The 25,400-nt window shown below is 43.2% G+C and overlaps 1 protein-coding gene across 1 annotated transcript in view; it reads left to right on the top strand.

Moving 5' to 3' along the window:
- Positions 1 to 456: 456 nt before the first annotated feature.
- Positions 457 to 25,400, top strand: part of LOC132394529 (contactin-6-like) — a 71,913-nt gene continuing 46,969 nt past the window's right edge. The window contains exon 1 of the mRNA XM_059970810.1: positions 457 to 808. Within this exon, the coding sequence (XP_059826793.1) occupies positions 577 to 808 (232 nt within the window). The 5' untranslated portion in view covers positions 457 to 576. The remainder of the gene's footprint in view (positions 809 to 25,400) is intronic.

Here is a 25,400-nt window from a genome sequence, read left to right as displayed (position 1 = left end):
GCCGGGTTCAGGTCAGTGGGACTAGGCTGAAAAATGGTTCGGCACAGCCAAGAAGGGCCGAAAGGCCTTTTTCTGTGCTGTAATGTTCTATGGTTCACAGTGAAGCGCCTGTAAGGGATGTGCCGGCACACTCAGGCTGTATGAGGATGTGCCGGGGACACACTGAAGCTCAGTGCAGCCAGTGTAAAGACTCGGTGGGGAAGGACCACAGTCTGGGATCTTTCTGCTCCCGGACGGGGAGGGCCTGAATCGACTCGGGTCATAGTGTGTCATCTGAGGGAAACACGGACGGCAGTTTTTTCAACAGAGTTAACACTGCAGAATATCTTAACCATATGATGAATAGGATGTAATTTTAAAAAAATCTTTTTGTGTCTATTTTATTGTGAACAAAGATCATTTATGAAATTAAAAACATTCCTAAAACAAGTTTTATTCGTCCGTGCAAACTCTGGCTCCTCCTCCTTCTCGATCACAAAGCAGGAAATTGAAACTGAAACGAGCGAAGCAGGAACTTAAAATCATTAACAAACAGTTTAACAGTTGTCGAGTTCAGCTTTTTTTAAATCAATTGTTATGAGTTCGTGTGCGGACCCTCCTCTGCTCCCTGTCCGCCAGCGAACGGGGTCAGTATCCCGGAGCAGGTCCGGCAGCGACCGGTCGGGAAGAGGCGTGGATCGGATGAGCGTCGGGCACAAGAATCGTCAACCCCGGGTTGAGAAGTTTATGTCGCTTCTCAGTCTCCGGATATTTTCACTCGTTCGCCTTTTCTCGCTTCTGCTCCAGCTTGGTGTGGTCGGTGCCGAAGGTAAGGGAATGACTTCAGATGTGAATCCGAGAGCCACAGTCTCCATTCCGCGCTCGGAGACTGTGGTGTCCCCACAACAGATTGCTGACTGAACAAGCTTTTTCTTTCGGGAAACTGCAGCTTTGCAAGCTGAAGTCTGTTGTCCGAGGCATAAGTATACAGAGTATAAATAAATGACACGGCCATTCGCTTTTTTTAACAGCACAGTACATTACAAACATGACAAAGATCATTTGTTCACGTGACTGGAATTAGACACAATTTACATGAACAAATAAACACAACACACTGGTGCCAGCTGAGAGAGAGAAGGAGGTAGTGTTCGGGGTTTTCAGTTCAATTCCAGACCCTGACTGTAATGGTAAATTGGAGGGACATGTAAAACTTTCCTTTTGCACGTCATACTGAACTCCCGCGACATCAGTACATTGAGGTGGTACAAAGGAATATGTACAACAACGGAATGAGGTATGAAGTGTTAGTTCCCCAGAAAGCTCAGTGTAAGCAGACTGTGAGGTGAAAGGGCATGATGAGGTCAATTGTCAGGTCAAGTCTCCATGTTATCACTAGGGAATCATTCCAGGATCTCGGAGGAAATCTAATCGCCATAAATATTGACACGTGTTGGGAATTTGCTGTAAACACAAACGCGTCCTAATGAAGGGTGTCGGCCCGAAACGTTGACCGTTTATTCATTTCCACAGAGACTGCCTGACTTGCTGAGTTCCTCCAGTGTTTTGTGTGTGTTGCTAGGAATTTGCTGTTGGTGAGATGGCATGACATGCATTTAAATATTTAATAACGATAAAGAATTATATAAAATAAATTTAGAATTTAAGATAAATACGGAAGGAAATGTGTATAAATACACAAATACCAACATCTATTCACAATATATTATACACTGGAATTTAGAAGGATGAGAGGGGATCTGATTGAAACATACAAGATTATTAAGGGATTGGACACGCTCGAGGCAGGAAACATGTTCCCGATGTTGGGGGAGTCCAGAACCAGAGGCCACAGTTCAAGAATAAGGGGTAGGCCATTTAAAACGGAGTTCAGGAAAAACTTTTTCACCCAGAGAGTTGTGGATCTGTGGAATGCTCTGCCTCAGAAGGCAGTTGAGGCCAGTTCTCTGGATGCTTTCAAGATGCTTTCAAGAAAGATTTAGGTAGAGCTCTTAAAGATAGCTGAGTCAAGGGAAATGGGGGGAAGGCAGGAATGGGGTACTGATTGTGGATGCTCAGCCATGATCACATTGAATGGTGGTGCTGGCTCAAAGGGCCAAATGGCCTCCTCCTACACCTATTGTCTATATTGTAAACAGCATTCAAAAACGTAGTTCAAAGTATTTACAATGCAGTATTGAGGTAATGGATGGATGTGCAGCTAAATCAAATGATTAATCTGATTAACTACCTGGGGAAGAAACTTAAATTGGTGTGAAGTTTTTGTTCCAATCATCTCAAATCAGTGGGTAAATTGAATTGATTTTATTACTTACATCCTTCATATACATGAGGAGTTAAATTCTTTACGTTGCACCTCCATCTGAGTGTGCAATTTATAGTCATTTATAATAAACAGTACGTACAACAGGACAGTCAATATAACATAGAAATACAACTGTATCAGCATGGATTAATCAGACTGATATCCCGGAGGAAGAAGCTGTCCCAGAGCTTGTTGCTCCTGGCTTTAATGCTGCAGTGCCGTTTCCTGGATGGTAGCAGCTGGAACAGTTTGTGTTTGGGGTGATTCGGGTCTCCAATGATCCCTCAGGCCCTTTTTACGCACCTTTCACTGTAAGTGTCCTGAATAGTGGGATGTTCACATCTACAAATGCACTGGGCTCTCCACACCACTCTCTGCAGAGTCCTGTGATTGAGGGAAGTACAGTTTCCAAACCAGGCAGTGATGCAGCCAGTCAGGATGCTCTCAGTTGTGCCCCTATAGAAATTTAGACATTGAGGGATATTGTACATTGATGTAAATATTTTGTACATAAATTTAGACATTTATGTACAAAAATATAGACATGGAGGGAGAGGTTATTTTCTTGACACCTCTGTGTCAGGGTGATGACTTCTCTGTAGGCCGCCTCATTATTATTTGAGATTCGGCCAATGTGTGGTAATGTCAGCAAATTTAATTAGCAGATTGGAGCTGTGGGTGGGGACACAGTTATGGGTATACAGAGAGTAAAGGAGGGGGCTTAGTACACAGCCCTGAGGGCTGCTATGTTGAGTGTCAGAGGGGCCGAGGTGAGGGAGCCCACTCTTACCACCTGCTGGTGATCTGACAGGAAATCCAGGATCCAGCTGCACGAGGCAGGGTGAAGGCCGAGGTCTCTGAGCTTCTGGTTGAGCCTGGAGGGATTTATGGTGTTGAATGCTGAACTGTAGTCTAAGAACAGTGTTCTCACGTGTAACACCCAGGCTATCGCTTGTGTATGTCTCGGGGAAAATCCGTCCACCCGCCAAACCAGCTCTCCGGTTTGTGTGGATGCTGTGAAATGCACACTGATACAAACTCGCACTCACAGTATCAGACCGCACACCATGTACGTTTACAAAGTACACTTTATAAATCTTCCTAAAACTAGGTAATTAATGAGGTCAGAAGTTTTTCTTGAGCCTGGTGGGATGTGCTTTCAGGCTTTTGTATCTACTGCCCAATGGGAGAGGGGAGAGGAGAGAGTATCCGGGGTAGATGAGTCTTTGGTTTTGCTGGCTGCTTTCCAGAGGCAGTGAGGAGTATAAACAAAGTTCAGAAACTGTTGTTGAACATTGAGGTGTCGTTCTCTGGGCTCCTGTACCTCCTCCCTGATGAGGGCTTGTCTGGGATTGTCGGTGTCCTTGATGATGGAATTCCCAGAAGTTTCATTTTGATTTTTATGTACCGTACTGTGCAGAAACCTCAGGCATATTTATATCACTAGAATGCCTTTGACTTTTGGACAGTCCTGGAGTGATATGGATTGCGTTGTACTACTGACAAAAACAAAAACTAATTTTGTGGCGTTTGTGAGTGATGATGAACCTGATTCTGATATGGGTCTCTTTAGCTGACTGAGAGTGGGATGGGGGCAGGGAGAGGGAAGGGAGTGGAAGCCCCTGAGAGATATTCTGTAATGATCAGTGAACCAGTTGTTTGGAATGAAATGCCCTTGCCTGGTGTCTGAGGGCTGGGTACATATGTAACTGTGCCATCCCTGCCCCTGGCAGGCTTTCTCTGCCACCTGTTCCATACCCTTCCTGTGGTGCTCTACCCTCGCCATTCCCAACATCCTTTAATGCCACCAGATTTTAAACTCACTCTTTGCTCCTCGTTGACAAATGCAGTACTGTGCAAAACTCTGAGGCACCCTAGAATAGATATGTGTCTGAGACTTTTACACAGTACTGTCAGTGTGTGTGTGTGTGTGTGTGTTCAATTCTATTCTATTCAATTTTGTACAAAGATGTCCAGTCAAACTCTGACAATCAGACACACTCGGGTCATTGGTGCTGGACTGTCAGAATCAGAATCAGGTTTAATATCACCAGTATATGTGGTGAAATTTGTTGTTTTGTGGCAGCAGTTCATTGCAGTACAGAGCGATAAATCTGACGGTGGAGGGGAAGACTACCAGACCTTCAGGACAATCGGGTGTGGTTCAGTGTTAATGCCCCAACAGACTTTTTGGTTGAGGTGTTTCACAGTATTATAAATTCTCCACAGAATCTGTTGAGTGTCGGGGAGAGTGAAACCTGGAGAGCCTCGGGGATAGTGTGGGAATCGTTACCAGGCAAACCGATCCCAAACCGCTGGAATATCTGAATGGTTGATTGTGAATGATTGGATTTTTATTTTACCTTTAGTGCCCATTAGGACAGAGACTGCATAACAGTATGTGTGTCCTCTTCTGATTCGTCCTGACATGCAGTGGGGAATGGGTTCAGTTCTCAGGTCTTGGTCCATGGAACCTCCAGACCCTGGAAACTTTGCCCTTGGGTCAGTAGGAGGCTTCACCTCCTGTTCAGTGACTGGATGTTGTCTGTCACTGGCCTTTTCCAGCTGCCATTCCCACCTCTGTGTTCAATGCACAAGGTAAGGAATTGAGACAAAGAATTAATGGATTTCAAAAGAATTTAGAGAATAAAGTTTAATGCTCGAAGTACGTTTATTATCAAAGTACTTATGCAGAATACAATCCTGAGATTCATCTTCCCACAGCCAACCAGGGAACAAAGAAACACCATGGAACCCATTCAGAGAAAACATCAAACACCCAAACGGCAAAAAACGAGCGAACAACACACAGAACATTAAACATCCAACCACAGAGCCTAGAAACAGTCCAGGAATGTTCCGGTTAGTTCAGTTCAGTTCAATTCTGTGCAGTGTTGTTCATTGACTGCAGGCAGCAGAGCTGATCCGATCAAAATGGGAAAAAATAGCAATGAAATGAGAGCAACCAGAAACCGAAACCCACACAACATGAACTGCAGATTCTAAACAAGTCCAGCCCACAAACTGTGCAGATCAAACCTTGTCCAGGGTCAAAGACTCCGGCACCTTCCTCCAGCAGCAGTGAGCGAGAGGGAGAGGAAAGCCGGTCAAACGTTCTGAACACCTGCTCGCCTTTTGCTCTCGTCTTCGTTGATTTCAATCTTACTAGATGCTTTCATCTTGGCCTCAAGCTGCACACTCCACTCCAAACCTCATCAAACTCCCTCAGAGACTGCAAAGTGCCAGATCACACAATCGGCCCAAAAACTCACCGTCAAAATGTAAATCACAGGTTCCAATCCCATGCAGTTTAGTAGAATTATATTTGAAAGAAGAAGGAGTAAAGGAATTAGTTCTGTGAACCATTTGAAGGACATTGCCATTGGGCACGTTGCTTGCTAACGCCATCTTCTATGGTCGATCCAATGGTGAGAAACATAAAAAGGCAGAAAAAATAGCAAACCTGAGGATTGGGAGTGGTTTTAGCAACTGAGGGGAAAAATACAATGGCAAGGGAGAAATAGCACAAGATCGAGCTTGCGGGTAACGTAAACTGAGTGTAAAAGCTGCTATAAACGTGTGATGAGAAAAGGATGAGAGAAGGTCAATGTACATCCTTGTGGGCAGAAAGAGGGAAATGAAAAGTGAAGATCAAAGAAATGGTCCAATTAGATTTATTTTCGGTTCTGCCATTACAATGAAGATACAAACATCTCCCTGGTAATGATGGTGAACGAAAGGAATGGTGAGAGGGATGGTACAAATACTCTTGACTCCTGTGAATTGCCCCCAGTGTGTAGTTGAGTGCTGGGATTTGGGAGAGTTGAGATGAACAATCAATGAGATGAATGTGGAATTGGTGTAAATGGGTGGTGGGTTGTTGGTGGAGACTTGGTGTCTGAAGGTCGATGCTGTGTCTCTCTCTGACAATGACTAACTGTGATCACATTGTGGACTCCGAATGCAGGACATGAATTTGCAGGAAGTGCAAGTTAGTCACTGCTTCACCTGGAAAGACAGTTTGGTTACGTGGGTGGTGGGAAGGCGAGAGGTTAAAGGACAGGTGTTACATTTGAAAACTGCAGATGCTGAAAATCTGAAAGATAAACAGGAAATTCCAGAAAAGCTCCAACAGTTCAGGCAGTATCTGAGGAAAGAGAAACAGTCATTGTTTTCTGTCTGCAAACCATCATCAGTAACTGTTCAGTGTTTCCAGCATTTTCTGTGTTCCATTTTGGGCATTGCATCTCCTGTGGTTGTATGGGGAAGCACCCCAGGATACAGAAGTGTTGATTGGGGTGGAAGAGTGGACTAGAGAATCCCTTTGTGAGTGATCCCTTTGAAAAGCTGAAAGGAGATTGGATGGGAGTATGGTTCTGCTGAAATCCTGGCATCAATTGTGAGGGATAAACTCGTAAAGGCTGATGGAGGAGAAGGTGAGGACCAGGACACCTTTGCTAATGCTCTGTCCAAGAGGAGAACAGGGTGAAAACAGATGTGTGCGATTCAGTCAAGGGCCTTACCTTTTGAGGTGAAGCCACTGATTGGGAGGAAGGAAGACCTTTCTGAGGCAACTGCAGAATGATCATCACTACAGCAAATGCAGTGACTTGTGTTACATCCCCCATGGGTATCTTGTGACTGTCTTATGACCATGATGTAATTGAGTATCTGGTGAGCATGATGTAATGGTCTTGTGATGGTGGGGTGATGTAATTTCCTGCCAGTGTGAGGTCATATGATGTAATTTTCCAGCCAGTGTGAGGTCACGTGATGACATGTTATCAATAGCTATAAAACTTGAAAGCCTACTGTGACACAGGAGTTTTTGTATTGAGACCTTGTTTAAGTTGTCAGCTACCCTGTTATGCTGCGTATTTGGTTTCATTCCACAGTTTTGTTTTAAAGTGGGGTTTTACTTTCTATCTTAAGTCTTAAAGGTTATTGATGGCAGCTTCAACAAATGTTGCCAGTTTTGGTTTGATCTACCTTTGCAATTCAGTTGGAGAGTGAAGAATTTATTGAAGTATGGGAACCTAAAGGATCGAGTAAAGTTGGTGTCGTTGATGGTTTAGTACAGGATCAACCTTACTGGATCTTCGTTCTACGAAGCAGTAACCTGCATCCGAGATAACCCCTGCCTTGTAAGAACAGAAGGGGTTTGGGCAGTGTTACTGGCCAAGGAAAAGGTCAGTTACTTTAAGCCGATTTAATTTCCTTCATCGTGAGTCTTTTGGGCAAGGCATGTTTCGGCTGGGATCAGCAGTAACATGACGTCGTCGAGGAATTTGTTACTTCAGGAAAGTCTCTCCTAATTGACTGTATAAATCATTTGGACTTTCACATTTACCACTTTAAGAACTGTGTTCACATTTATTGCTTTAAGAACTATTGGAGTTGCCGTATAGCAGTTAAATTCTGGTTAAGTTAGTCGTTTGTTTACTTTTCATTTTTGTTGAGCTGAGTTTAATAAATTGTTTACCTGTTTATAAAAAATCTGTCTCAATTCTATATTCATTGTTGCCAGAGATGTACTGTGACAACTGGGCGCTCGTCTGGGATATGTTCCATTTTTGAGATTCAGTGCTTGTTTAATTATTGATCTGATTTGGATACCCAATTTTTTTTTGTTTGATTGGTTTGTGGGTGGTATTCGGCAGCAATGAAACATAGAAAATAGGTGCAGGAGTAGGCCATTCGGCCCTTTGAGCCTGCACTGCCATTCAGTATGATCATGGCTGATCATCCAACTCAGGATCCTGTACCTGCTTTCTCTCCATACTCCCTGATCCCTTTAGCCACAAGGGCCAGATCTAACTTCCTCTTAAGTATAGCCAATGAACTGGCCTTAACTGTTTCATGTGGCAGAGAATTCCACAGATTCACCACTCTCTGTGTGAAGAAGTTTCTCCTCATCTCAGTCCTAAAAGGCTTCCCCTTTATCCTTAAACTGTGACCCCTCGTTCTGGACTCCCCCAACATCGGGAACAATCTTCCTGCATCTAGCCTGTCCAATCCCTTTAGAATTTTATACGTTTCAATAATATCCCCCTTAATCTTCTAAATTTCAGTGAGTATAAGCCCAGTCAATCCAGTCTTTCATCATATGAAAGTCCTACCATCCCAGGAATCAATCTGGTGAACCTTCTTTGTACTCCCTCTATGGTAAGAATGTCTTTCCTCAGATTAGGGGACCAGATCTGCACACAATACTCTAGGTGTGATCTCACCAAGGCTTTGTACAACTTCAGCAGAACCTCCCTGTTCCTGTACTCAAATCCTTTTGCTATGAATGCCAACATACCATTTGACTTTTTCACTGCCTGCTATACCTGCATGCCCACTTTCAATGACTGGTGTACAATGACACCCAGGTCTCGTTGCACCTCCCCTTTACCTAATCGGCCACCATTCAGATAATATTCTGTTTTCCTGTTCTTGCAACCAAAGTGGATAACTTCACATTTATCCACATTAAATTGCATCTGGCATGAATTTGCCCACTCACCTAACCTATCCAAGTCACCCTGCATCCTCTTAGCATCCTCCTCACAGTGAACACTGCCGCCCAGCTTTGTGTCATCTGCAAACTTGGAGATGCTGTATTTAATTCCCTTGTCTAAATCATTAATATATATTGTAAACAACTGGTGTCCCAGCACTGAGCCTTGCGGTTCCCCACTAGTCACTGCCTGCCATTCTGAAAAGGTCCCGTTTATTCCCACTCTTTGCTTCCTGTCTGCCAACCAATTCTCTATCCACATCAATACCATAACCCCAATACCATGTGCTTTAAGTTTGCACACTAATCTCCTGCGTGGAACCTTGTCAAAATCCTTTTGAAAATCCAAATATACCACATCCACTGGTTCTCCCCTATCCACTCTACTAGTTACATCCTCAAAAATTTCTTTAAGATTCGTCAGACATGATTTTCCTTTCACAAATCCATGCTGACTTTGCCCAATGATTTCACCTCTTTCCAAATGTGCTGTTATCACATTTGATAACTGACTCTAGCATTTTCCCCACCACCGATGTCAGGCTAACCAGTCTATAATTCCCTGGTTTCGCTCTCCCTCCTTTTTTAAAAAGTGGGGTTATATTAGCCACCCTGCAATCCTCAGGAACTAATCCAGAATCTAAAGAGTTTTGAAAAATTATCACTAATGCATCCACTATTTCTTGGGCTCCTTCCTTAAGCACTCTGGGATGCAGACCATCTGGCCCTGGGGATTTATCTGTCTTTAATCCCTTCAATTTACCTAACACCACTTCCCTGCTAACATGTATTTCCCTCAGTTCCTCCATCTCACGAGACCCTCGGTCCCCTATTATTTCCGGAAGATTATGTATGCCCTCCTTAGTGAAGATAGAACCAAAGTAGTTATTCAATTGGTTTGCCATGTCCTTGTTCCCCATGATCAACTCACCTGTTTCTGACTGTAAGGGACATACATTTGTCTTGGCCAATCTTTTTCTTTTCACATATCTATAAAAGCTTTTACAGCCAGTTTTTATGTTCCCTGCCAGCTTTCTCTCATAATCGTTTTTCCCTTTCCTAATTAAGCCTTTTGTCCTCTTCTGCTGGACTCTGAATTTCTCCCAGTCCTCAGGAGTGCCGCTTTTTCTGGCTAATCTGTATGTTTCTTCATTGGAGTTGATACTATCCCTAATTTCCCTTGTCAGCCATTGGTGCAGTACCCTCCCTGGTTTATTCTTTTGCCAAACTGAGATGAACATGCATTGTTGTAGTTCATCCATGCGATCTTTAAATGCTTGCCATTGCACATCCACCGTCAACCCTTTAAGTATCACTTGCCAGTCTATCTTAGCTAATTCACGTCTCATACCTTCAAAGTTACTCTTCTTTAAGTTCAGAACCTTTGTTTCAGAATTAACTATGTCACTCTCCATCTTAATGAAGAATTCCACCATATCATTGCTCAATACCCAATCTAGAATGGCCTGCTCTCTAGTTGGTTCAGAAAACCATCCCGTATACATTCCAAGAAATCCTCTTCCTCAGCACCCTTACCAATTTGGTTCACCCAATCTATATGTAGATTGAAGTCACCCATTATAACTTCTGTTCCTTTATTGCACACATTTCTAATTTCCTGTTTAATGCCATCCCCAACCTCACTACTACTGTTAGGTACACAACTCCAACCAGCGTTTTCTGCCCCTTAGTGTTATGCAGCTCTATCCATATCGATTCCACATCCTCCAGGCTAATGTCCTTCCTTTCTATTGCGTTAATCTCCTCTCTAACCAGCAAGGCTATCCCACCTCCTTTTCTTTCCTGTCTATCGCTCCTGAATATTGAATATCCCTGGATGTTGAGCTCCCATCCTTGGTCACCCTGGAGCCATGTCTCTGTGATCCCAACTATATCATATTCATTAATAACTATCTGCACATTCAATTCATCCACCTTGTTACGAATGCTCCTCGCATTGACACACAAAGCCTTCAGGCTTGTTTTTACAACACTCTTAGCCCTTATACAATTATGTTGAAAAGTGGCCCTTTTTGATTTTTGCCCAGGATTTGCCTGCCTGCCACTTTTACTTTACACCTTACATCTTTTTGCTTCTACCCTCATTTTACACCTCTCTATCTCTCTGCACTTGTTCCCATCCCCCTGCCACATTAGTTTAAATCCTCCTGAACATCAGAACTTCCTTGACTTATTTCTATTTTCCTCTTCCTCGACCATAACTCTTTGGTTTCCTTCCCCTTGCCAACTTAGTTTAAACCCTCCCTAACAGCAATATTAAACAATCCCGCCAGAATATTAGTACCCCTTAAGTTCAGGTGTAACCCATCATTTCTGTATAAGTCATGCCTTCCCCAAAATAGATCCCAGTGATCTAAGTATTTGAAGCCATGCCCCCTGAACCAGTTACTTAGCCACACATTCATCTGCTTAATTCTGCTATTCTTACAATCATCAGCGTGTGGCTCAGGCAGTAATCCTGAGATTATTACTCTGGAGGTCCGGCTTTTTAATTTTCTTCCTAGCTCCCAGTAATCTTCCTTCAGGACCTCCTCTCTGTTCTGTCTATGTCATTGGTACCAACATGTATCAAGATTTCTGGTTGCTCGCCCTCTCTCCTGAGAATACTCTGGACCTGATCTGAGATATCTCGTACCCTGGCACCAGGGAGGCAACACACCATCCGGGTATCCTTGTCCGGCTCGCAGAATCTCTTGTCTGTTCCCCTCACGATGGAATCCCTTATTACAACGGCATTTCTCCTTGCTCTCTTAATCACGGCACTGGGCAGAGTGCCAGAGTCCTGTTCATTGTGGTCTTCCTCTGTCAGGTCAACCTCTCCATCAGTATCTAAAACTATATATCGATTCCTGAGGGGGCTGTCACGGAGGTGCTGTCCACTATCTCTCTATAGGTACTATCGATCACCTCCTCACTTTCTCTAATAAGCTGAAAGTCAACAAGTTGTTGCTCCAGATCCCTCACACGATCCCTAAGGAGCTTCATCTCATTGCATCTGGAGCAGATGTATTCCTGGGGGAGGCTGGGAGTCTCCCAAGGTCCCCACATCTGGCACCCCAGGCACAGCACTAATCCTAAATGCATACCTCTAATGCTGCTGTTAGCTCTAAATAAATAAACCTGTAACCTACCACTTTACTGTAAGACTCAACCATCACAGGCGACTTTCTCAATGAATATTGACGACTTTCTGGCATCGCCAAACCTGGAGTTATTAGCAAAGGTGAAAAAGAATGATGTATCTGAGATTGCTAGTAGGTTGGACTTTAAAGGTATTTCGAAGGCTACAACAAAGCCTGTAATTCAGAGAAAAATCGCGTCACCCGATTGTATATTCGGGTGTTTTTGATGAAGCGATATTAGATATGTTTCCAATAAGTAAACTAGAGATTCAGTTACAAATCGAACAAATGAAGTTAGAACAATGTAAAGCTGACTTGGAACTAAGTTGGTTAGAAGCTGCAAATAATCAGAGGGAACTTGAAGCCAAAGAAGCTGAGAGAAAGAGGGAGTTCGAGCTAGCGATGGAGAAATTAAGGTCCGAGAATCAGTCCCCTGCTTCTAGGAAACAGTTTGTTGCTAGCCAATAAGTTGTATTAACTCCTCCATTTAATGAAACAGAAGAGGATATTATTTCCAACATTTCGAAACTTGCTCTGATTTCAGAGTGGCCGACAGAGAAATGGCCAGTGATGTTACAGAGTGTAATTAAAGGCAAGGCACAACAAGTTTATACAGCTTTAACTGCTGAGCAAGCACTTGATTATGATATTGTGAAGCAGCATATACTGAAAGCGTATGAACTAGTTCCAGAAGATTATAGAGAAAGATTCAGAAATTTGAAGAAATCTATGGAAAAAAGCTTACGTGGAATTTGCCTATGATAAAGCTGTGTGTTTTGAGAGATGGGTTTCCTCTAAAAATGTGAATGGGGAGTATAATAAATTGAAAGAGTTGATTTTAATGGAGGGATTTAAAAGGAGCATCCCTATTGAAGTAAGAGCATATGTAAATGAGAGGGACACTGCTACATTGCAGGAGTCTGCTAAATTAGCTGATGAGTATGCCATAATCCATAAGAGTAAATTTCCTCAGGGTAGAACTTTTAAAAGGAAAAATAGCACAGAGTCAAGGTAAGCTAGAAATTAAATCAGAAGTTAGTGAGAAAGGTAAGGAGGAAAGAAAACGTGAAGGAAAGACAGTTTGGTCCCATTTGTAATTATCGTGAGAAACTTGGTCACGTAATAGCTAACTGTTTCCAATTGAAGGAGAAGGAAGCAGTCCCAGATGCTTGTGTGCAACACTTTGAAACACTTGTGAAGCCACAGGGTTCGATAAATACAAATGAAGCTTTGTCAGAGTCTGACCAAGTTAAGGAGAGATATGATCATTTTATAACTGAAGGATTTGTATCCTTGAAAGAAATTAAGTATATGTTAGAAAATAATATTATTAGACCTTCTAATTGGAATTGGAGTTGACCTTGTGTTATGGTGCCTAAGTCAGACGGTAGTATTCGGTTTTGTACTGACTACAGGAAGGTGAACGCTGTAACGAAAACAGATGCGTGTCCAATCTCCAGAGTGGATGATTGTGTGGATAAAGTCAGAAAATCATTTTCGGACAAAGATTGATTTATTGAAAGGGTATTGGTGTGTTCTATTGACGGATAGAGGTAGAGAGATTTCTGCATTTGTAATCCCATCTGGGTTATATGAATATAATGTTCTTCCATTTGGGATGAAGAATGCCCCAGGTACTTTCCAGCAGATGATTAATTCTGTGATTCATGGGTTTAAAGATGCAGATACCTATATTGACGATTTAGTTACAGGAAATGATACTTGGGAAGCACATGTTAATGCAGTAGAGAAGCTATTTGAAAGGCTTTCAAAAGCTAACTTAACTATTAACTTAGCTGATAGTCTGATAATTTGGTCATGCCACTGTGACTTACCTTGGTTATGTTGTAGGTCCGGGCTTGGTTAAGAAAAATGGTTAAGGAAATAAATCAAACGCCAATTTAGCAACAAAGGTTTGATGTTACAGGAGTGTAATATTTGATAACTCTTATTAAAGGCAAAGATAATGTGATTGCTGACTGTTTATCTAGATGTTGAATGTACAATATAATTTTTTTATGGAGTATGTTAAGGTGTGGGAAACAAGTATGGAAGTTATGGAACCTATGACAATTAAAGAGGTGGAAGTACTGGCGCTTTTAAGAAATTTAAAAGTGGATAAATCTCCGGGTCCTGACAGGGATATTCCCCAGGACCTTGAGAGAAGTTTGTGTAGAAATAGCAGGAGCTCTGACGGAGATCTTTAAGATGTCATTAGAAATGGGGATTGTGCCGGAGTATTGGTGTATTGCTCATGTGGTTCCATTGTTTAAAAAGGGTTCCAGAAGTAAGCCTAGCAATTATAGACCTGTCAGTTTGACATCAGTGGTGGGTAAATTAATGGAAAGTATTCTTAGAGATGGAATTAATAATTATCTGGATAGACAGGATCTGATTAGGAGTAGCCAGCATGGATTTGTGCGTGGAAGGTCATGTTTGACAAACCTTATTGAATTTTTTGAAGAAGTTACGAGGAATGTTGACTAGGGTAAGACAGTGGATGTAGTCTATATGGACTTCAGCAAAGCCTTTGACAAAGTTCCACATGGAAGGTTAGTTAAGAAGGTTCAGTCGTTAGGTATTAATGCTGGAGTAATAAAATGGATTCAACAGTGGCTAGATGGGAGATGCCAGAGAGTAGTGGTGGATAATTGTTTATTGGGATGGAGGCCGGAGACTAGCGGGGTGCCTCAGGGATCTGTTTTGGGCCCAATGTTGTTTGTAATATACATAAATGATCTGGTTGATGGGGTGGTAAATTGGATTAGTAAGTATGCCGATAATACTAAGGTAGGAGGTGTTGTGGATAATGAGGTGGATTTTCAAAGCTTGCAGGGAGATTTAGGCCAGTTAGAACAGTGGGCTGAAAGATAGCAGATTGAGTTTAATGCTGAGAAGTGTGAGGTTCTACATTTTGGCAGGAATAATCCAATTAGAACATACAGGGTAAATGGTAGGGCATTGAGGAATGCAGAGGAACAGAGAGATCTAAGAATAACAGTGCATAGTTCCCTGAAGGTGGAGTCTCATGTAGATAGGGTGGTGAAGAAGGCTTTTGGAATGCTGGCCTTTATAAATCAAAGCATCGAGTACAGAAGTTGGGATGTAATGTTAAAATTGTACAAGGCATTGGTAAGGCCAAATATAGAATATTGTGTGCAGTTCTGGTCACAGAATTATAGGAAAGATATCAATAAATTAGAGAGAGTGCAGAGACGATTTACTAGGATGTTACCTGGGTTTCAGCACTTAAGTTACAGAGAAAGGTTGAACAAGTTAGTTCTCTATTCATTGGAGCGTAGAAGGTTGAGGGGGGACTTGATCGAGGTACTTAAAATTTTGAGAGGGATAGATAGAGTTGACGTGAATAGGCTGTTTCCATTGAGAGTAGGGGAGATTCAAACGAGAGGACATGATTTGAGAGTTAGGGGGCAGAAGTTTAAGGGAAACACGAGGGGGTATTTCTTTACTCAAAGAGTGATAGCTGTGTGGAATGAGCTTCCTGTAGAAGTAGTAGAGGCCAGTTCAGTTGTGTCATTTAAGGTAAAATTGGATAGGTATATGGACAGGAAAGGAGTGGAGGGTTATGGGCTGAGTGCGGGTAGGTGGGACTAGGTGAGATTAAGAGTTCGGCACGGACTAGGAGGGCCGAGATGGCCTGTTTCCGTGCTGTGATTGTTATATGGTTATATAGTATGTCAACATTTGTAATACTCCTATATATTAATTAGTAAGGTGCTGTATGATAATACTATGTATATTTTGTAGATTATAGATTTTATACATTTGTATTTTTTTTGTAAATGTTAAAATTTTGCTCTTGACAGATCAATATTTGTAATTGAGCATCTGGTGAGCATGATGTAATGGTCTTGAAATGGTGGGGTGATGTAATTTCACGCCAGTGTGAGGTCACATGATGTAATTTTCCAGCCAGTGTGAAGTCACGTGATGACATGTTCTCAACGGGTATAAAACTAGAAAGCCTGCTGTGACACAGGAGTTTTTGTGTTGAGACTTCGTTTAAGTCGTCGGTTACCCTGTTAGGCTGCATATTAGGTTTCATGACGCAGTTTTGTTTTAAAGTAGAGTTTTACTTTCTAACTTAAGTCTCAAAGGTTATTGCCAGCAGTTTCACCAAATGCTGCCAGTTTTGTGGTTTGATCTACCTTTGCAATTCAGTTGGAGAGTGAAGAATTTATCAAAGTACGGGAACCTGAAGGATCGAGTAAAGTTGGTGTCGTCGATGTTTTAATACAGGATCAACCTTATTGGATCTTTGTTGAAGGAAATAGTAACCTGCATCCGAGATAACCCGTGCCTTGTAAGAGCAGAAAGGGTTGGGGCAGTGTTATTTGCCAAGGAAAAGGTCAGTTACTTTAAGCCAATCTAATTTCCTTCATCGTGAGTCTTTTGGGCAAGGCATATTTCGGCTGGGATCAGCAGTAACGTCACGTCGTCGAGGAATTCGTTACTTCAGGGAAGTCTCTCCTAATTGACTGTATAAATCATTTCGACTTCCACATTTACCACTTTAACAACTGTGTTCGCATTTATCACTGTAAGAACTGTTGGAGTTGCTATATAGCAGTTGACTTCTGGTTAAGTTAGCCGTTTGTTTACCTCTCATTTTTATTGTGCAGAGTTTACTAAATTTTTTACCTGTTTGTAAAAAACCTGTCTTCAGTTCTATATTCATTGTTGCCGGAGATGGACCGTAACACTTGGAGAAACTGGGAGAATGGAATGGAGTCACTCACAACAAGAAGTGGGGAGGGAAGTACAGATAAGATGGGTGTAAGAATCTTGGCTTGTAATGGATAGTGGTGATCAGTGTATCCCCTGAACTATGATGGAGAGATCCAGGAAGGGAAGAGAAGAGACAGATGCACCAAGGGAAGATGAAGGGAAGGTGGAAATTGGCAACTGTGGAACTTCTGCGTTGACTAAGTGCAGGAAACAGATTTGTCAATGTACCAGAGAAGGTGTTGTGGGAGTGAGACACTGATGTTCCAAACATTACACAGAAGGATGATGAATGTTTTGGCCCAAGTGAGTGTCTATAACGAGGCCTTTGATATGGGGAATGCAGCTGAAGGAGAAAGTGTTCAATGTTAGGATGAATCTGATCATCAGACCCTCCTGATCTGAGACACCAGTGCAGATGGATTGCACATCCATGGTGAGGATAAACTGACTGGGAACATGGAATTGTCAATATTCTGATAAAATTCAAAGATCATTTTTACTTTGCTCAGTTTATATTAACTTTCAAGCTGTTTTATTTATTCAGCGATACAGTGTGGAGTGGGCAACAACCAGTGTCTGTGGGTGGGCTTGTAAAAAAAAAAGTAGTTGGGTGATTAAAAATGAGTGAACACACTAATGAGGGAACTCGACGGATGCAGACACTCAGTGGCTACTTCTGAAGGTACCTCATTGAGTGTGTGTTTGTGTTCTGCTGCTGATATCGCCAATCCACCGCTAGGTTTGATGTGTTGTGCTTTCTGAGATGCTCTTCTGCATACTGCTGTTGTCACAAGTGGTTATTTGAGTTACTGTCGCATTCTCGTCAGTGTAAACCAGTCTGGCCATTCTCCTCTGACCTCTCTCATTAACCCACAGAAATGCCACTCACTGGGTATTTTTGTTTTTCACACCATTCTCTGTAAACTCCAGAGACTGTTGTGCATGAGAAAACGGGAGATCAGCAGTTTCTGAGATAATCAAACCATCCCATCTGGCACCAACAATTTGTATGAATGATCGGGTTTCGTGTCTATCTGATAAATGGCCACTGAGTGTATTAGACAAGATGGCATTCAGTAATCAGTGAAATATCGGAAAGATATCCTTCACAATTCATTCTTCAGAAGTATCCTCATTACTGTACTTGGTCAGGGACGACAGATAACAGGGATGAAAAGTTGGAGTTAAAATAAAATGATAAAAGAACGATAGAAATAAAATATTTAACATAATCAGTCCAACAAGCTGAGCTTTTGAAAAAATATGCATGAACAGTAGAAAGCAGAAAACCCTGAAGGGAGGCAGAGATAGAGAAACAGCAGCTGAAAGTACACTCAACCAAAACTTTGTGAAACTAGATGCATGCTACAGAAATGTTTACAAAATCAGGAGTTTATCTAACCAGTCCTACCTGTGGGAAAGAAAACCTGTTGATCCACTGCTTTCACCAGAATGGAAAGGGATTGAATCATCTCCCTTGTCTGATTTCACTTTCTCCAAAACATTCCTACCTGGGGCGTGGTAGGAATTCCCCTGAGGGTGGCACAGGATGTACTGGTTGGTAAACAAAGTGTAGAAATACACAAATGCCATAATATAAGTAACAAATGTTTCAAAGTTATTGTTTGTACCAAAACTACACGGTAGATGTTCAGAGTCAGGTAAACATTCCCGTTTTAATATGTTCCACACATCTGCGAAGTGGATAAGTGACCGGGATGAAAGTGTAGGTGGGTGGGTTAATAAGTTTGCTGATGATACGAAGACTAGTACTGCTGTAGGTAGCATAGAAGACTGTCAGAGATTACAATAGGACATAGATCAAACCCAGCCAAACGTGAAGTGTTGTACCTTGGTAGATCAAATGTAAAGAGACAGTATACTGTTAAGGACAAGATCCTTGACATTTTTGATGAGCAGAGGGATCTTGGAGTCCAAGTTCATAGCTCATTGAAAACGGCTCGACAGGTTGGTGGGTGGTTAAGAAGGTGTTCGGCATGCTTGCCTTTATTAGTCGAGGCATTGAGTTCAAAGGTCAGGAAGTTATGTTGCAGCTTTATAAAACTCTAGTTGGGTCGCATCTGGAGTAATGCAAATAGTTCTATAGGAAGGAAGTCCAGGCTTTGGAGACGGTACAGAGGAGGTTTACCAGGACGCTGTCTGGATTAGAGGGCATCTGCTGTAATGAGCGGCTGGTTAAACTTGGGTTGTTTTCTCTGGAGCAATGGAGGCCGAGGGGAAATCTGTTAGAGTTTATAAGAATATCAGAGGCATAGCTAGCGTAAACAGAGAGCATATGTTCCCCAGGGTAGGAATGTCTAATATCAGAAGGCATGCATTTATGGTGCAAGGGGATCATTTCAAAGGAGATGAAAGGGCAGGTTTTTACACAGAATGGTGGCTGCCTGGGGTGGTGGTAGAGGCAGAAACATTAAAGACTTTGAAGGGACATTTCGATAGGCTCATGAATGTGAGGAAAATGGAAGGATATGGACAGTGTATGGAGATGAGTTTAGTTTGTCATTTGATTACAATTGTATTGGTTTAGCTCAACATTGTGGGCCGAAGGGCCTGTTCCTGTACTGTACTGTTCCATGTTCTATGTATCATCCACGGTGGAAGTTGAGAGGAAAATGGGGTTCAGTGTTTCTGTTGAGGATTTTCATTAGCGTGTTGCACCAGACGGTCAGCTGTTCTTGTCTGGTGTGTGGTGTCAGGATTGGTCTCCTTTCGGATTAACCAGGTCACGATATGAACGTTCCTGACTCGACCCTTTTTTTTCCCGAGGTCGAGTGGCTGGCTCGACGCTCACCGTCACGGATGGAAAGCGTGCTCGGGGGATGGCCCAACTTGGATTCGAACTCGGGAGCCTTCGCTCCAGAGTCCGGTGCTGATGCCATTGCGCCACCTGCTGGCCCCTGTTCAGGATGACAGCAGCTCTTAAACCATCAAAAACGACGAGTGCACAACACACTGAATTAGTGACAGTGACATGGGCAGTTAGTGATTCAGGATAATTGGGGAGTCATAGAATCATTGAGCACTACACCACAGAACCAGGATCTCCAGCACATCTAGTCTGTGCTGAACTGGTATTCTGTCCAGTCCCATTGACCTGCACCTAGAACACTGCCCTCCATACCCCTCCAATCCATGTACGTATCCAAACCTGTCTTAAACGTTCCAGTCAAACCCTCATCCACCACTTCTGCTGGCAGCTCGTCCCATGCTCACACCACCCACTGAGTGAAGAAGTTCCCTTTCAGGTTCCATTTCAATATTTCACCTTTCACCCTTAACCTATGACCTTGTTCCTTATTGTCTGCATCACCCAGGACATGTCCACTTCTCATTGCTACCATCAGGGAGAAGGTACAGGAAACTGAAGGCACACACTCAATGATTCAGGAACAGCTTCTTCCCCTCTGTCATCAGATTTCTGAATGGACATTAATCCCATGAACACGATGTCACTACATTTTTTGCTCTTTGTAGTACTATTTGTTTAATTTAATTATATATACTGTAATGACTGTATATAGTTACTGTCATGTAGTTATTTTATTATTATATATTGCAATGTACTGCTGCTGTGTAACAAAAATTTCATGACAAACGCCAGTGATATTAAACCTGCTCTTCACTTTGTTTGTCACATAACAAATTATTCGGCATTGTTACTGTGATGAATTGCTCCGGTGTTAAATCTGCTCTTCAGTGGGAGTTCAGTGAAACCCTCTCTCACTGCTTCTCCTCTGTGATCACAAAATACTCTGCAGATTCTGGGGTCAAAGCAACACGTACAACACGCTGGAGGAACTCAGCAGGTCGGGCAGCATCCGTGGAAACAAACAGTCAACGTTTCGGGCCGAGACCCTTCGTCAGGACTGAAGAGGGAGGGGGCAGGGGCCCTCTAGAGAAGGTGGGGGGAGGGTGGGAAGGAGAAGGCTGGTAGATGCCAGGTGAAAAACCAGTAAGGGCAAAGGTCAAAGGGTGGGGGGAGGGGAAGCAGGGAGTGGATAGGCTGGAAAGGTGAAGAAGGAATGTAAGAGGAAAGCACTGTAGGTAGTAGAAGACGGCAGAACCATGAGGGAGGTGATAGGCAGCTGGAGGAGGATACCGTCTGGGTAGTCTCCAGCCCCTTGGTATGAACATCGAATTCTCCAACTCCCGGTAATTCCCTCCCTCCCCCTTTCCCCATCCCAGTTTCACTCTGCCTCCTCTTCCATCTGCCTATCACCTCATTGATAGGCTACTTCATGCATCCATGCTGAGCTCGTCAATTTTATCAACTTTGTCTCTAACTTCCTTAAATTCAGTTGTTCCATCTCTGACATCTCCCTCCCCTTTCTCGATCTCCCTGTCTCCATCTCTGTCAACCAGCATCTTTTATAAACCCCTGATTTCTATGATTATGTTGACTAGCCTCTTCCCTGTCTCTTGTAAAAATGTTATTCCCTTTTCTCCATTTCTTCACCTCTGTTGCATCTGTTTGTGATGAAGCACAAAGTTCCAAAAGAGCTCAGGGGAGTCAGTTTTCTTTCTGCTGGCTGAAATCAGCTCTGGATCAGTAAAAAGAAAGGAGGTGTAAGCACAGTGGCCATTGTCGGAGTGGACCAGCGTTAGTGGTCCAGATTTGGCTCAACAGCCCTGGGCAAGCATATTTGGAAGTTCTAAGTAAGTAAGCAAGAAAGTGCTGAGAGTGGGTCCGGAGTTGGTGTGTGTTACTTGTCGAGATGTGGGAACTCTGGGAGACCTGCAGTCTCACTGTGCACCGAGTTACATCTCCTCAGAGACTGTGTTAAAGAACTGGAGCTGCAGCTGGATGACCTTCAGCTCATAGGGGAGAATGAGGAGGTGACAGACAGGAGATGCAGGGAGATAGTCACCCCTCAGGTGTAGGATGCAGGTACCTGGGTGACTGTCAGGAGAGGGAAAGGAAATAGGCAGCCAGTGCAGAGTACCCCTGTGGCCATTTCCCACAATAATAAGTATAACACTTTGGATACTGTTGAGCAGCGGCTGGGTCTCTGGCACTGAGTCTGGCTCTGCAGCTTTGAAGGGAATGAGGAGAAGAGGAGTCCGTAATGACAGGGGATTCCATGATTAGAGGATCAGAAAGCAGATTCTGTGGACGTGAAAGAGAAACCCAGATGGTCTGTTGCCTCCCAGATCCCAGGGTTAGAGTTGTCTTGGATCGAGTCCACGGCATTCTAAAGGGGAGCTGTAAGATGTGGCACATATTGGTACCAACGACATAGGTAGGAAAAGGGAGGAGCTCCTGAAGAGAGAATCTAGGGAGTTAGACAGTCAGCTGAAAAGCTGGACCATCAGGGTAGTAATCACTGGATTATCCCCTGTACCACGTGCCAGTCAGGGTAAGAATAGGATGATCTGGCTGAGGAATTGGTGCAGGGGGCAGGGTTTCAGATTTCTGGATCACTGGGATCTCTTCTGGGGAAGGAACCACCTGTACAAAAGGACAGGTTACACCTGAACCTGAGGGTCCAATATTCTTGCAGGCATGTTTGCTAGAGTTGGGGAGGGTTTAAAGTAATTTGGCAGCGGGACGGGAACCGCAGTGATAGGGCTGAGGATGGGCTGTTGGTATACAACTAGTTGCAGTGTGCAGTGAGGCTGTGAGGACAGACAGACACACGATAGGGCAAAATTGCAGTCAGTGGGATGAGTTAAATTGTAACAGGGGGCCAGAAACGGAAAGGGAGATGAAGGTGTTAGATTTCAATGTACACAGTAGATGGATTAAGGGAGTTGATCCTGTGGCTCAGTTGGAGATTGGCAGGTATGATGTTGTGGGCATCTGAGTTGTGGCTGAAAGAAGATTAGAGTTGGGAGCTTAATATCCAAGTGTAGACATTGTGTGGAAAAGATAGGCAGGTAGGCAGAGGGGTTGGGGTGGCTCTATTGGTAAATATTCAATTAAATCCTTGGAAAGAGATCGACATCAGAAGATGTAGAAACCTTGTGGGTAGAGTTAAGGAACTACAAGGGTTAAAAAGATCCTGATGGGAATTATATACAGGCCTCCAAACAGTAGCCAGAATGGGGGCTGCAAATTACAGAGGGATATAGAAAATGCATGTAAAAAGGGCAATATTTTGATAATCATGGGGGATTTAAATATCCAGGGAGTTTGGGAAAATCTGATTGGAAGTTAGGTTTCAGCAGAGTGGCCATTGTGTGAGTGGGCCAGTGTTAGAGTGGAATTTGAGGCTTTGGCTCATCGAGGCTTAGGGGAGGATTAGTCCGTAGGGAGATTTTTCTTTGCCATTTATTCTTTCATTCTGTCTTTTTGAAGATTTGGAGCAGTGGGGGTGCCAGACAGGGCAGTGGAATGCTCTTCTTGCAGGATGTGGGAAGGCAGGGAGACCTTCAGTGTCCCTGACGACAAAACCTACAAGAAGTGCATCCAGCTGCAGCTTCTAATAGACTGTGTGAAGGAGTTGGAGCTGGAACTGGATGAACTCTGGATCATTCAGGAGGCTGAGACCATTTGATAGACAGCACACACAGTCAGGTAGTTCCACACACTGTGCAGGACACGGGTAAATGGGTGACTCTCATGTGGAGAAGGTGAGAGGCAGCCAGTGCAGAGTACCCCTGTGGCCTTTCCCCTCAACAGCAGGTAGGATGTGTTCGATACTGTTGAGGTGGGGTATCACCTAGCAGAGGGAAGCCACAGCAGTCGGGTATCTGGTACTGAGTCTGGCTCTGTGCCTCAGGAGGGAAGAGGGAGAAAAGGCAAGCGACAGTGACAGGGGATTCATATTGATGAGGGTAACAGAAAGGAGCTTCTGTGGCTGAGAGTGAGATCCCAGATGATATGTTGCCTCCTGGGTGCCAGGATCAGGGACATCTCAGATGAAGTCCACAGTATTGTTAAGTGGGTGGGTGAGTGGCCGGAGGTCGTGGCCTACGTCAGTACCAATGACATGGGTAGGAGGGTGACGAGATCTAGCAAAGTGAGTTCAGGGAATTAGGTGCCCAGTTAAAGGGCAGGATCTCCAGGGCTGTGATCTCAGGATTGCTACCCAGACCATGTGCTAGTGAGGCCAGAAATAGGAAGATCACACAGTTTAACATGTGGCTGAGGAGATGGTGCAGGATGGAGGGTTTCAGATTTTTTGATCATTGTGCTTTCTTTCTGGAAATTGAGACTTGTACAGAAGGTATGGTTTATACCCGAACTGGGGGACTAATATCCTAGTGGGAATGGTTACTAGTGTTGCACAGGTGGGGAGGGGGAGGGTGTTGAGTGGTGGTGGAGTTTAAACTCGAGTCACAGGGGGATGTGAACCAGAGTGCCCAAACAGATCATGGAGTGGTTGTAGAGAAAGGTGTTGTTCAGCCCATGTACAAAACCAGATAAATGAAACATTGTGCATAGTGGGGCAAATGTCCTGCGCTGTGTATATTTCAATGTAAGGAGTATTGTAGGAGAGGTGGGTGAGCTTAGGGCATGGATCAGCCTGTGGAATATGAATTTGCACCCATTACTGAGATTTGTTTGCCGGAGGGAGGACTGGCAGCTCAATGTTCTGTGTTCTGTTGCTTTAGACATGATGGAGCAGGAGGGGTGGCATTACCAGTAAGGAAAATGTCATGGCCGTGCTCAGTCAGGACAGATGGGAGAGCTCACCTCGTGAGGCTTTTTGGGTAGAACTGAGGAATGAGAAAGGTGTGGCCAAGTTAATGGGATAATATCATCAACCATCAGCAGTCCACGGGATTTGGAGGAACAAATTTGCAGAGGTTGCAGACTGTAACAAAAAGAACTCAAGTTTGTGATAATAGTCGATTTTATCTTACCACATATTGACAAGGGCTCCCATGCTGTAAAAGAGGTGGATGGGAAAGAGTTTGTCAAATGTGTTTAGTGAAGTTTCCTTAATCATTGCATGGAAATCTCAATGAGAGAGAATGTGATACTACATCGCCTATTAGGAAATGAGACAGGGCAGGAGACAAAAGTATGTGATCATAAAGCCATTAGTTTTATGGTAATTATGGAAATGGATTGATGTGGTCACTTTATGGTAATTATGGAAATGGATTGATGTGGTCGTTTTATGGTAATTATGGAAATGGATTGATGTGGTCAGGTTAAGATGCTAAATTGCAGAAAGACTAAATTTGATGGTATCAGAAAGGATATGGCAAATGTGGATTGGGAAAGGTATACTTGGGAAGTGGGAGGCCTTCAAAAGCGAAATTTTGAGAATACAGGATTTGTATATTCTCGTCAGAATTTAAAACAAGGATAATAGATTTTGGTAATCTTGATTTTTGAGAGATATTGATGCCCTGGTTAGGTAGAAGGAGATGCATAACAGTATAGGCAGGGTAAAACAAATGAGATACTTGAGCAGTACAAGGAATAGAAGGGAACAATATAAAGAATGTAAAGAATGTAAGAAGAATCTTAAGAAAGAAATTAGAAAAGCTAAAAGAAGATACGAGGTTGCTTTGGCAAGTAAGGTGAAAATAAATCTAAAGGGTTTCTACAGTTATATTAATAGCAAAAGTATAGTGAGGGATAAAATTGGTCCCTTAGAGAATCAAGAGTGGACAGCTATGTGTGGAGCCAAAAGAGATGACGGAGATTTTGAACAATTTCTTTTCTTCGGTATTCACTAAGAGATGGATATTGAATTGTGTAAGGTAAGGGAAACAAGTAGGG

This window comes from Hypanus sabinus, chromosome 5, assembly GCF_030144855.1.
Source record: "Hypanus sabinus isolate sHypSab1 chromosome 5, sHypSab1.hap1, whole genome shotgun sequence".
In the NCBI taxonomy this organism is placed as follows: domain Eukaryota; kingdom Metazoa; phylum Chordata; class Chondrichthyes; order Myliobatiformes; family Dasyatidae; genus Hypanus; species Hypanus sabinus.
The sequence above is the reverse complement of the archived record's forward strand: the minus strand, read 5'-3'. Positions and strand labels throughout refer to the sequence as shown.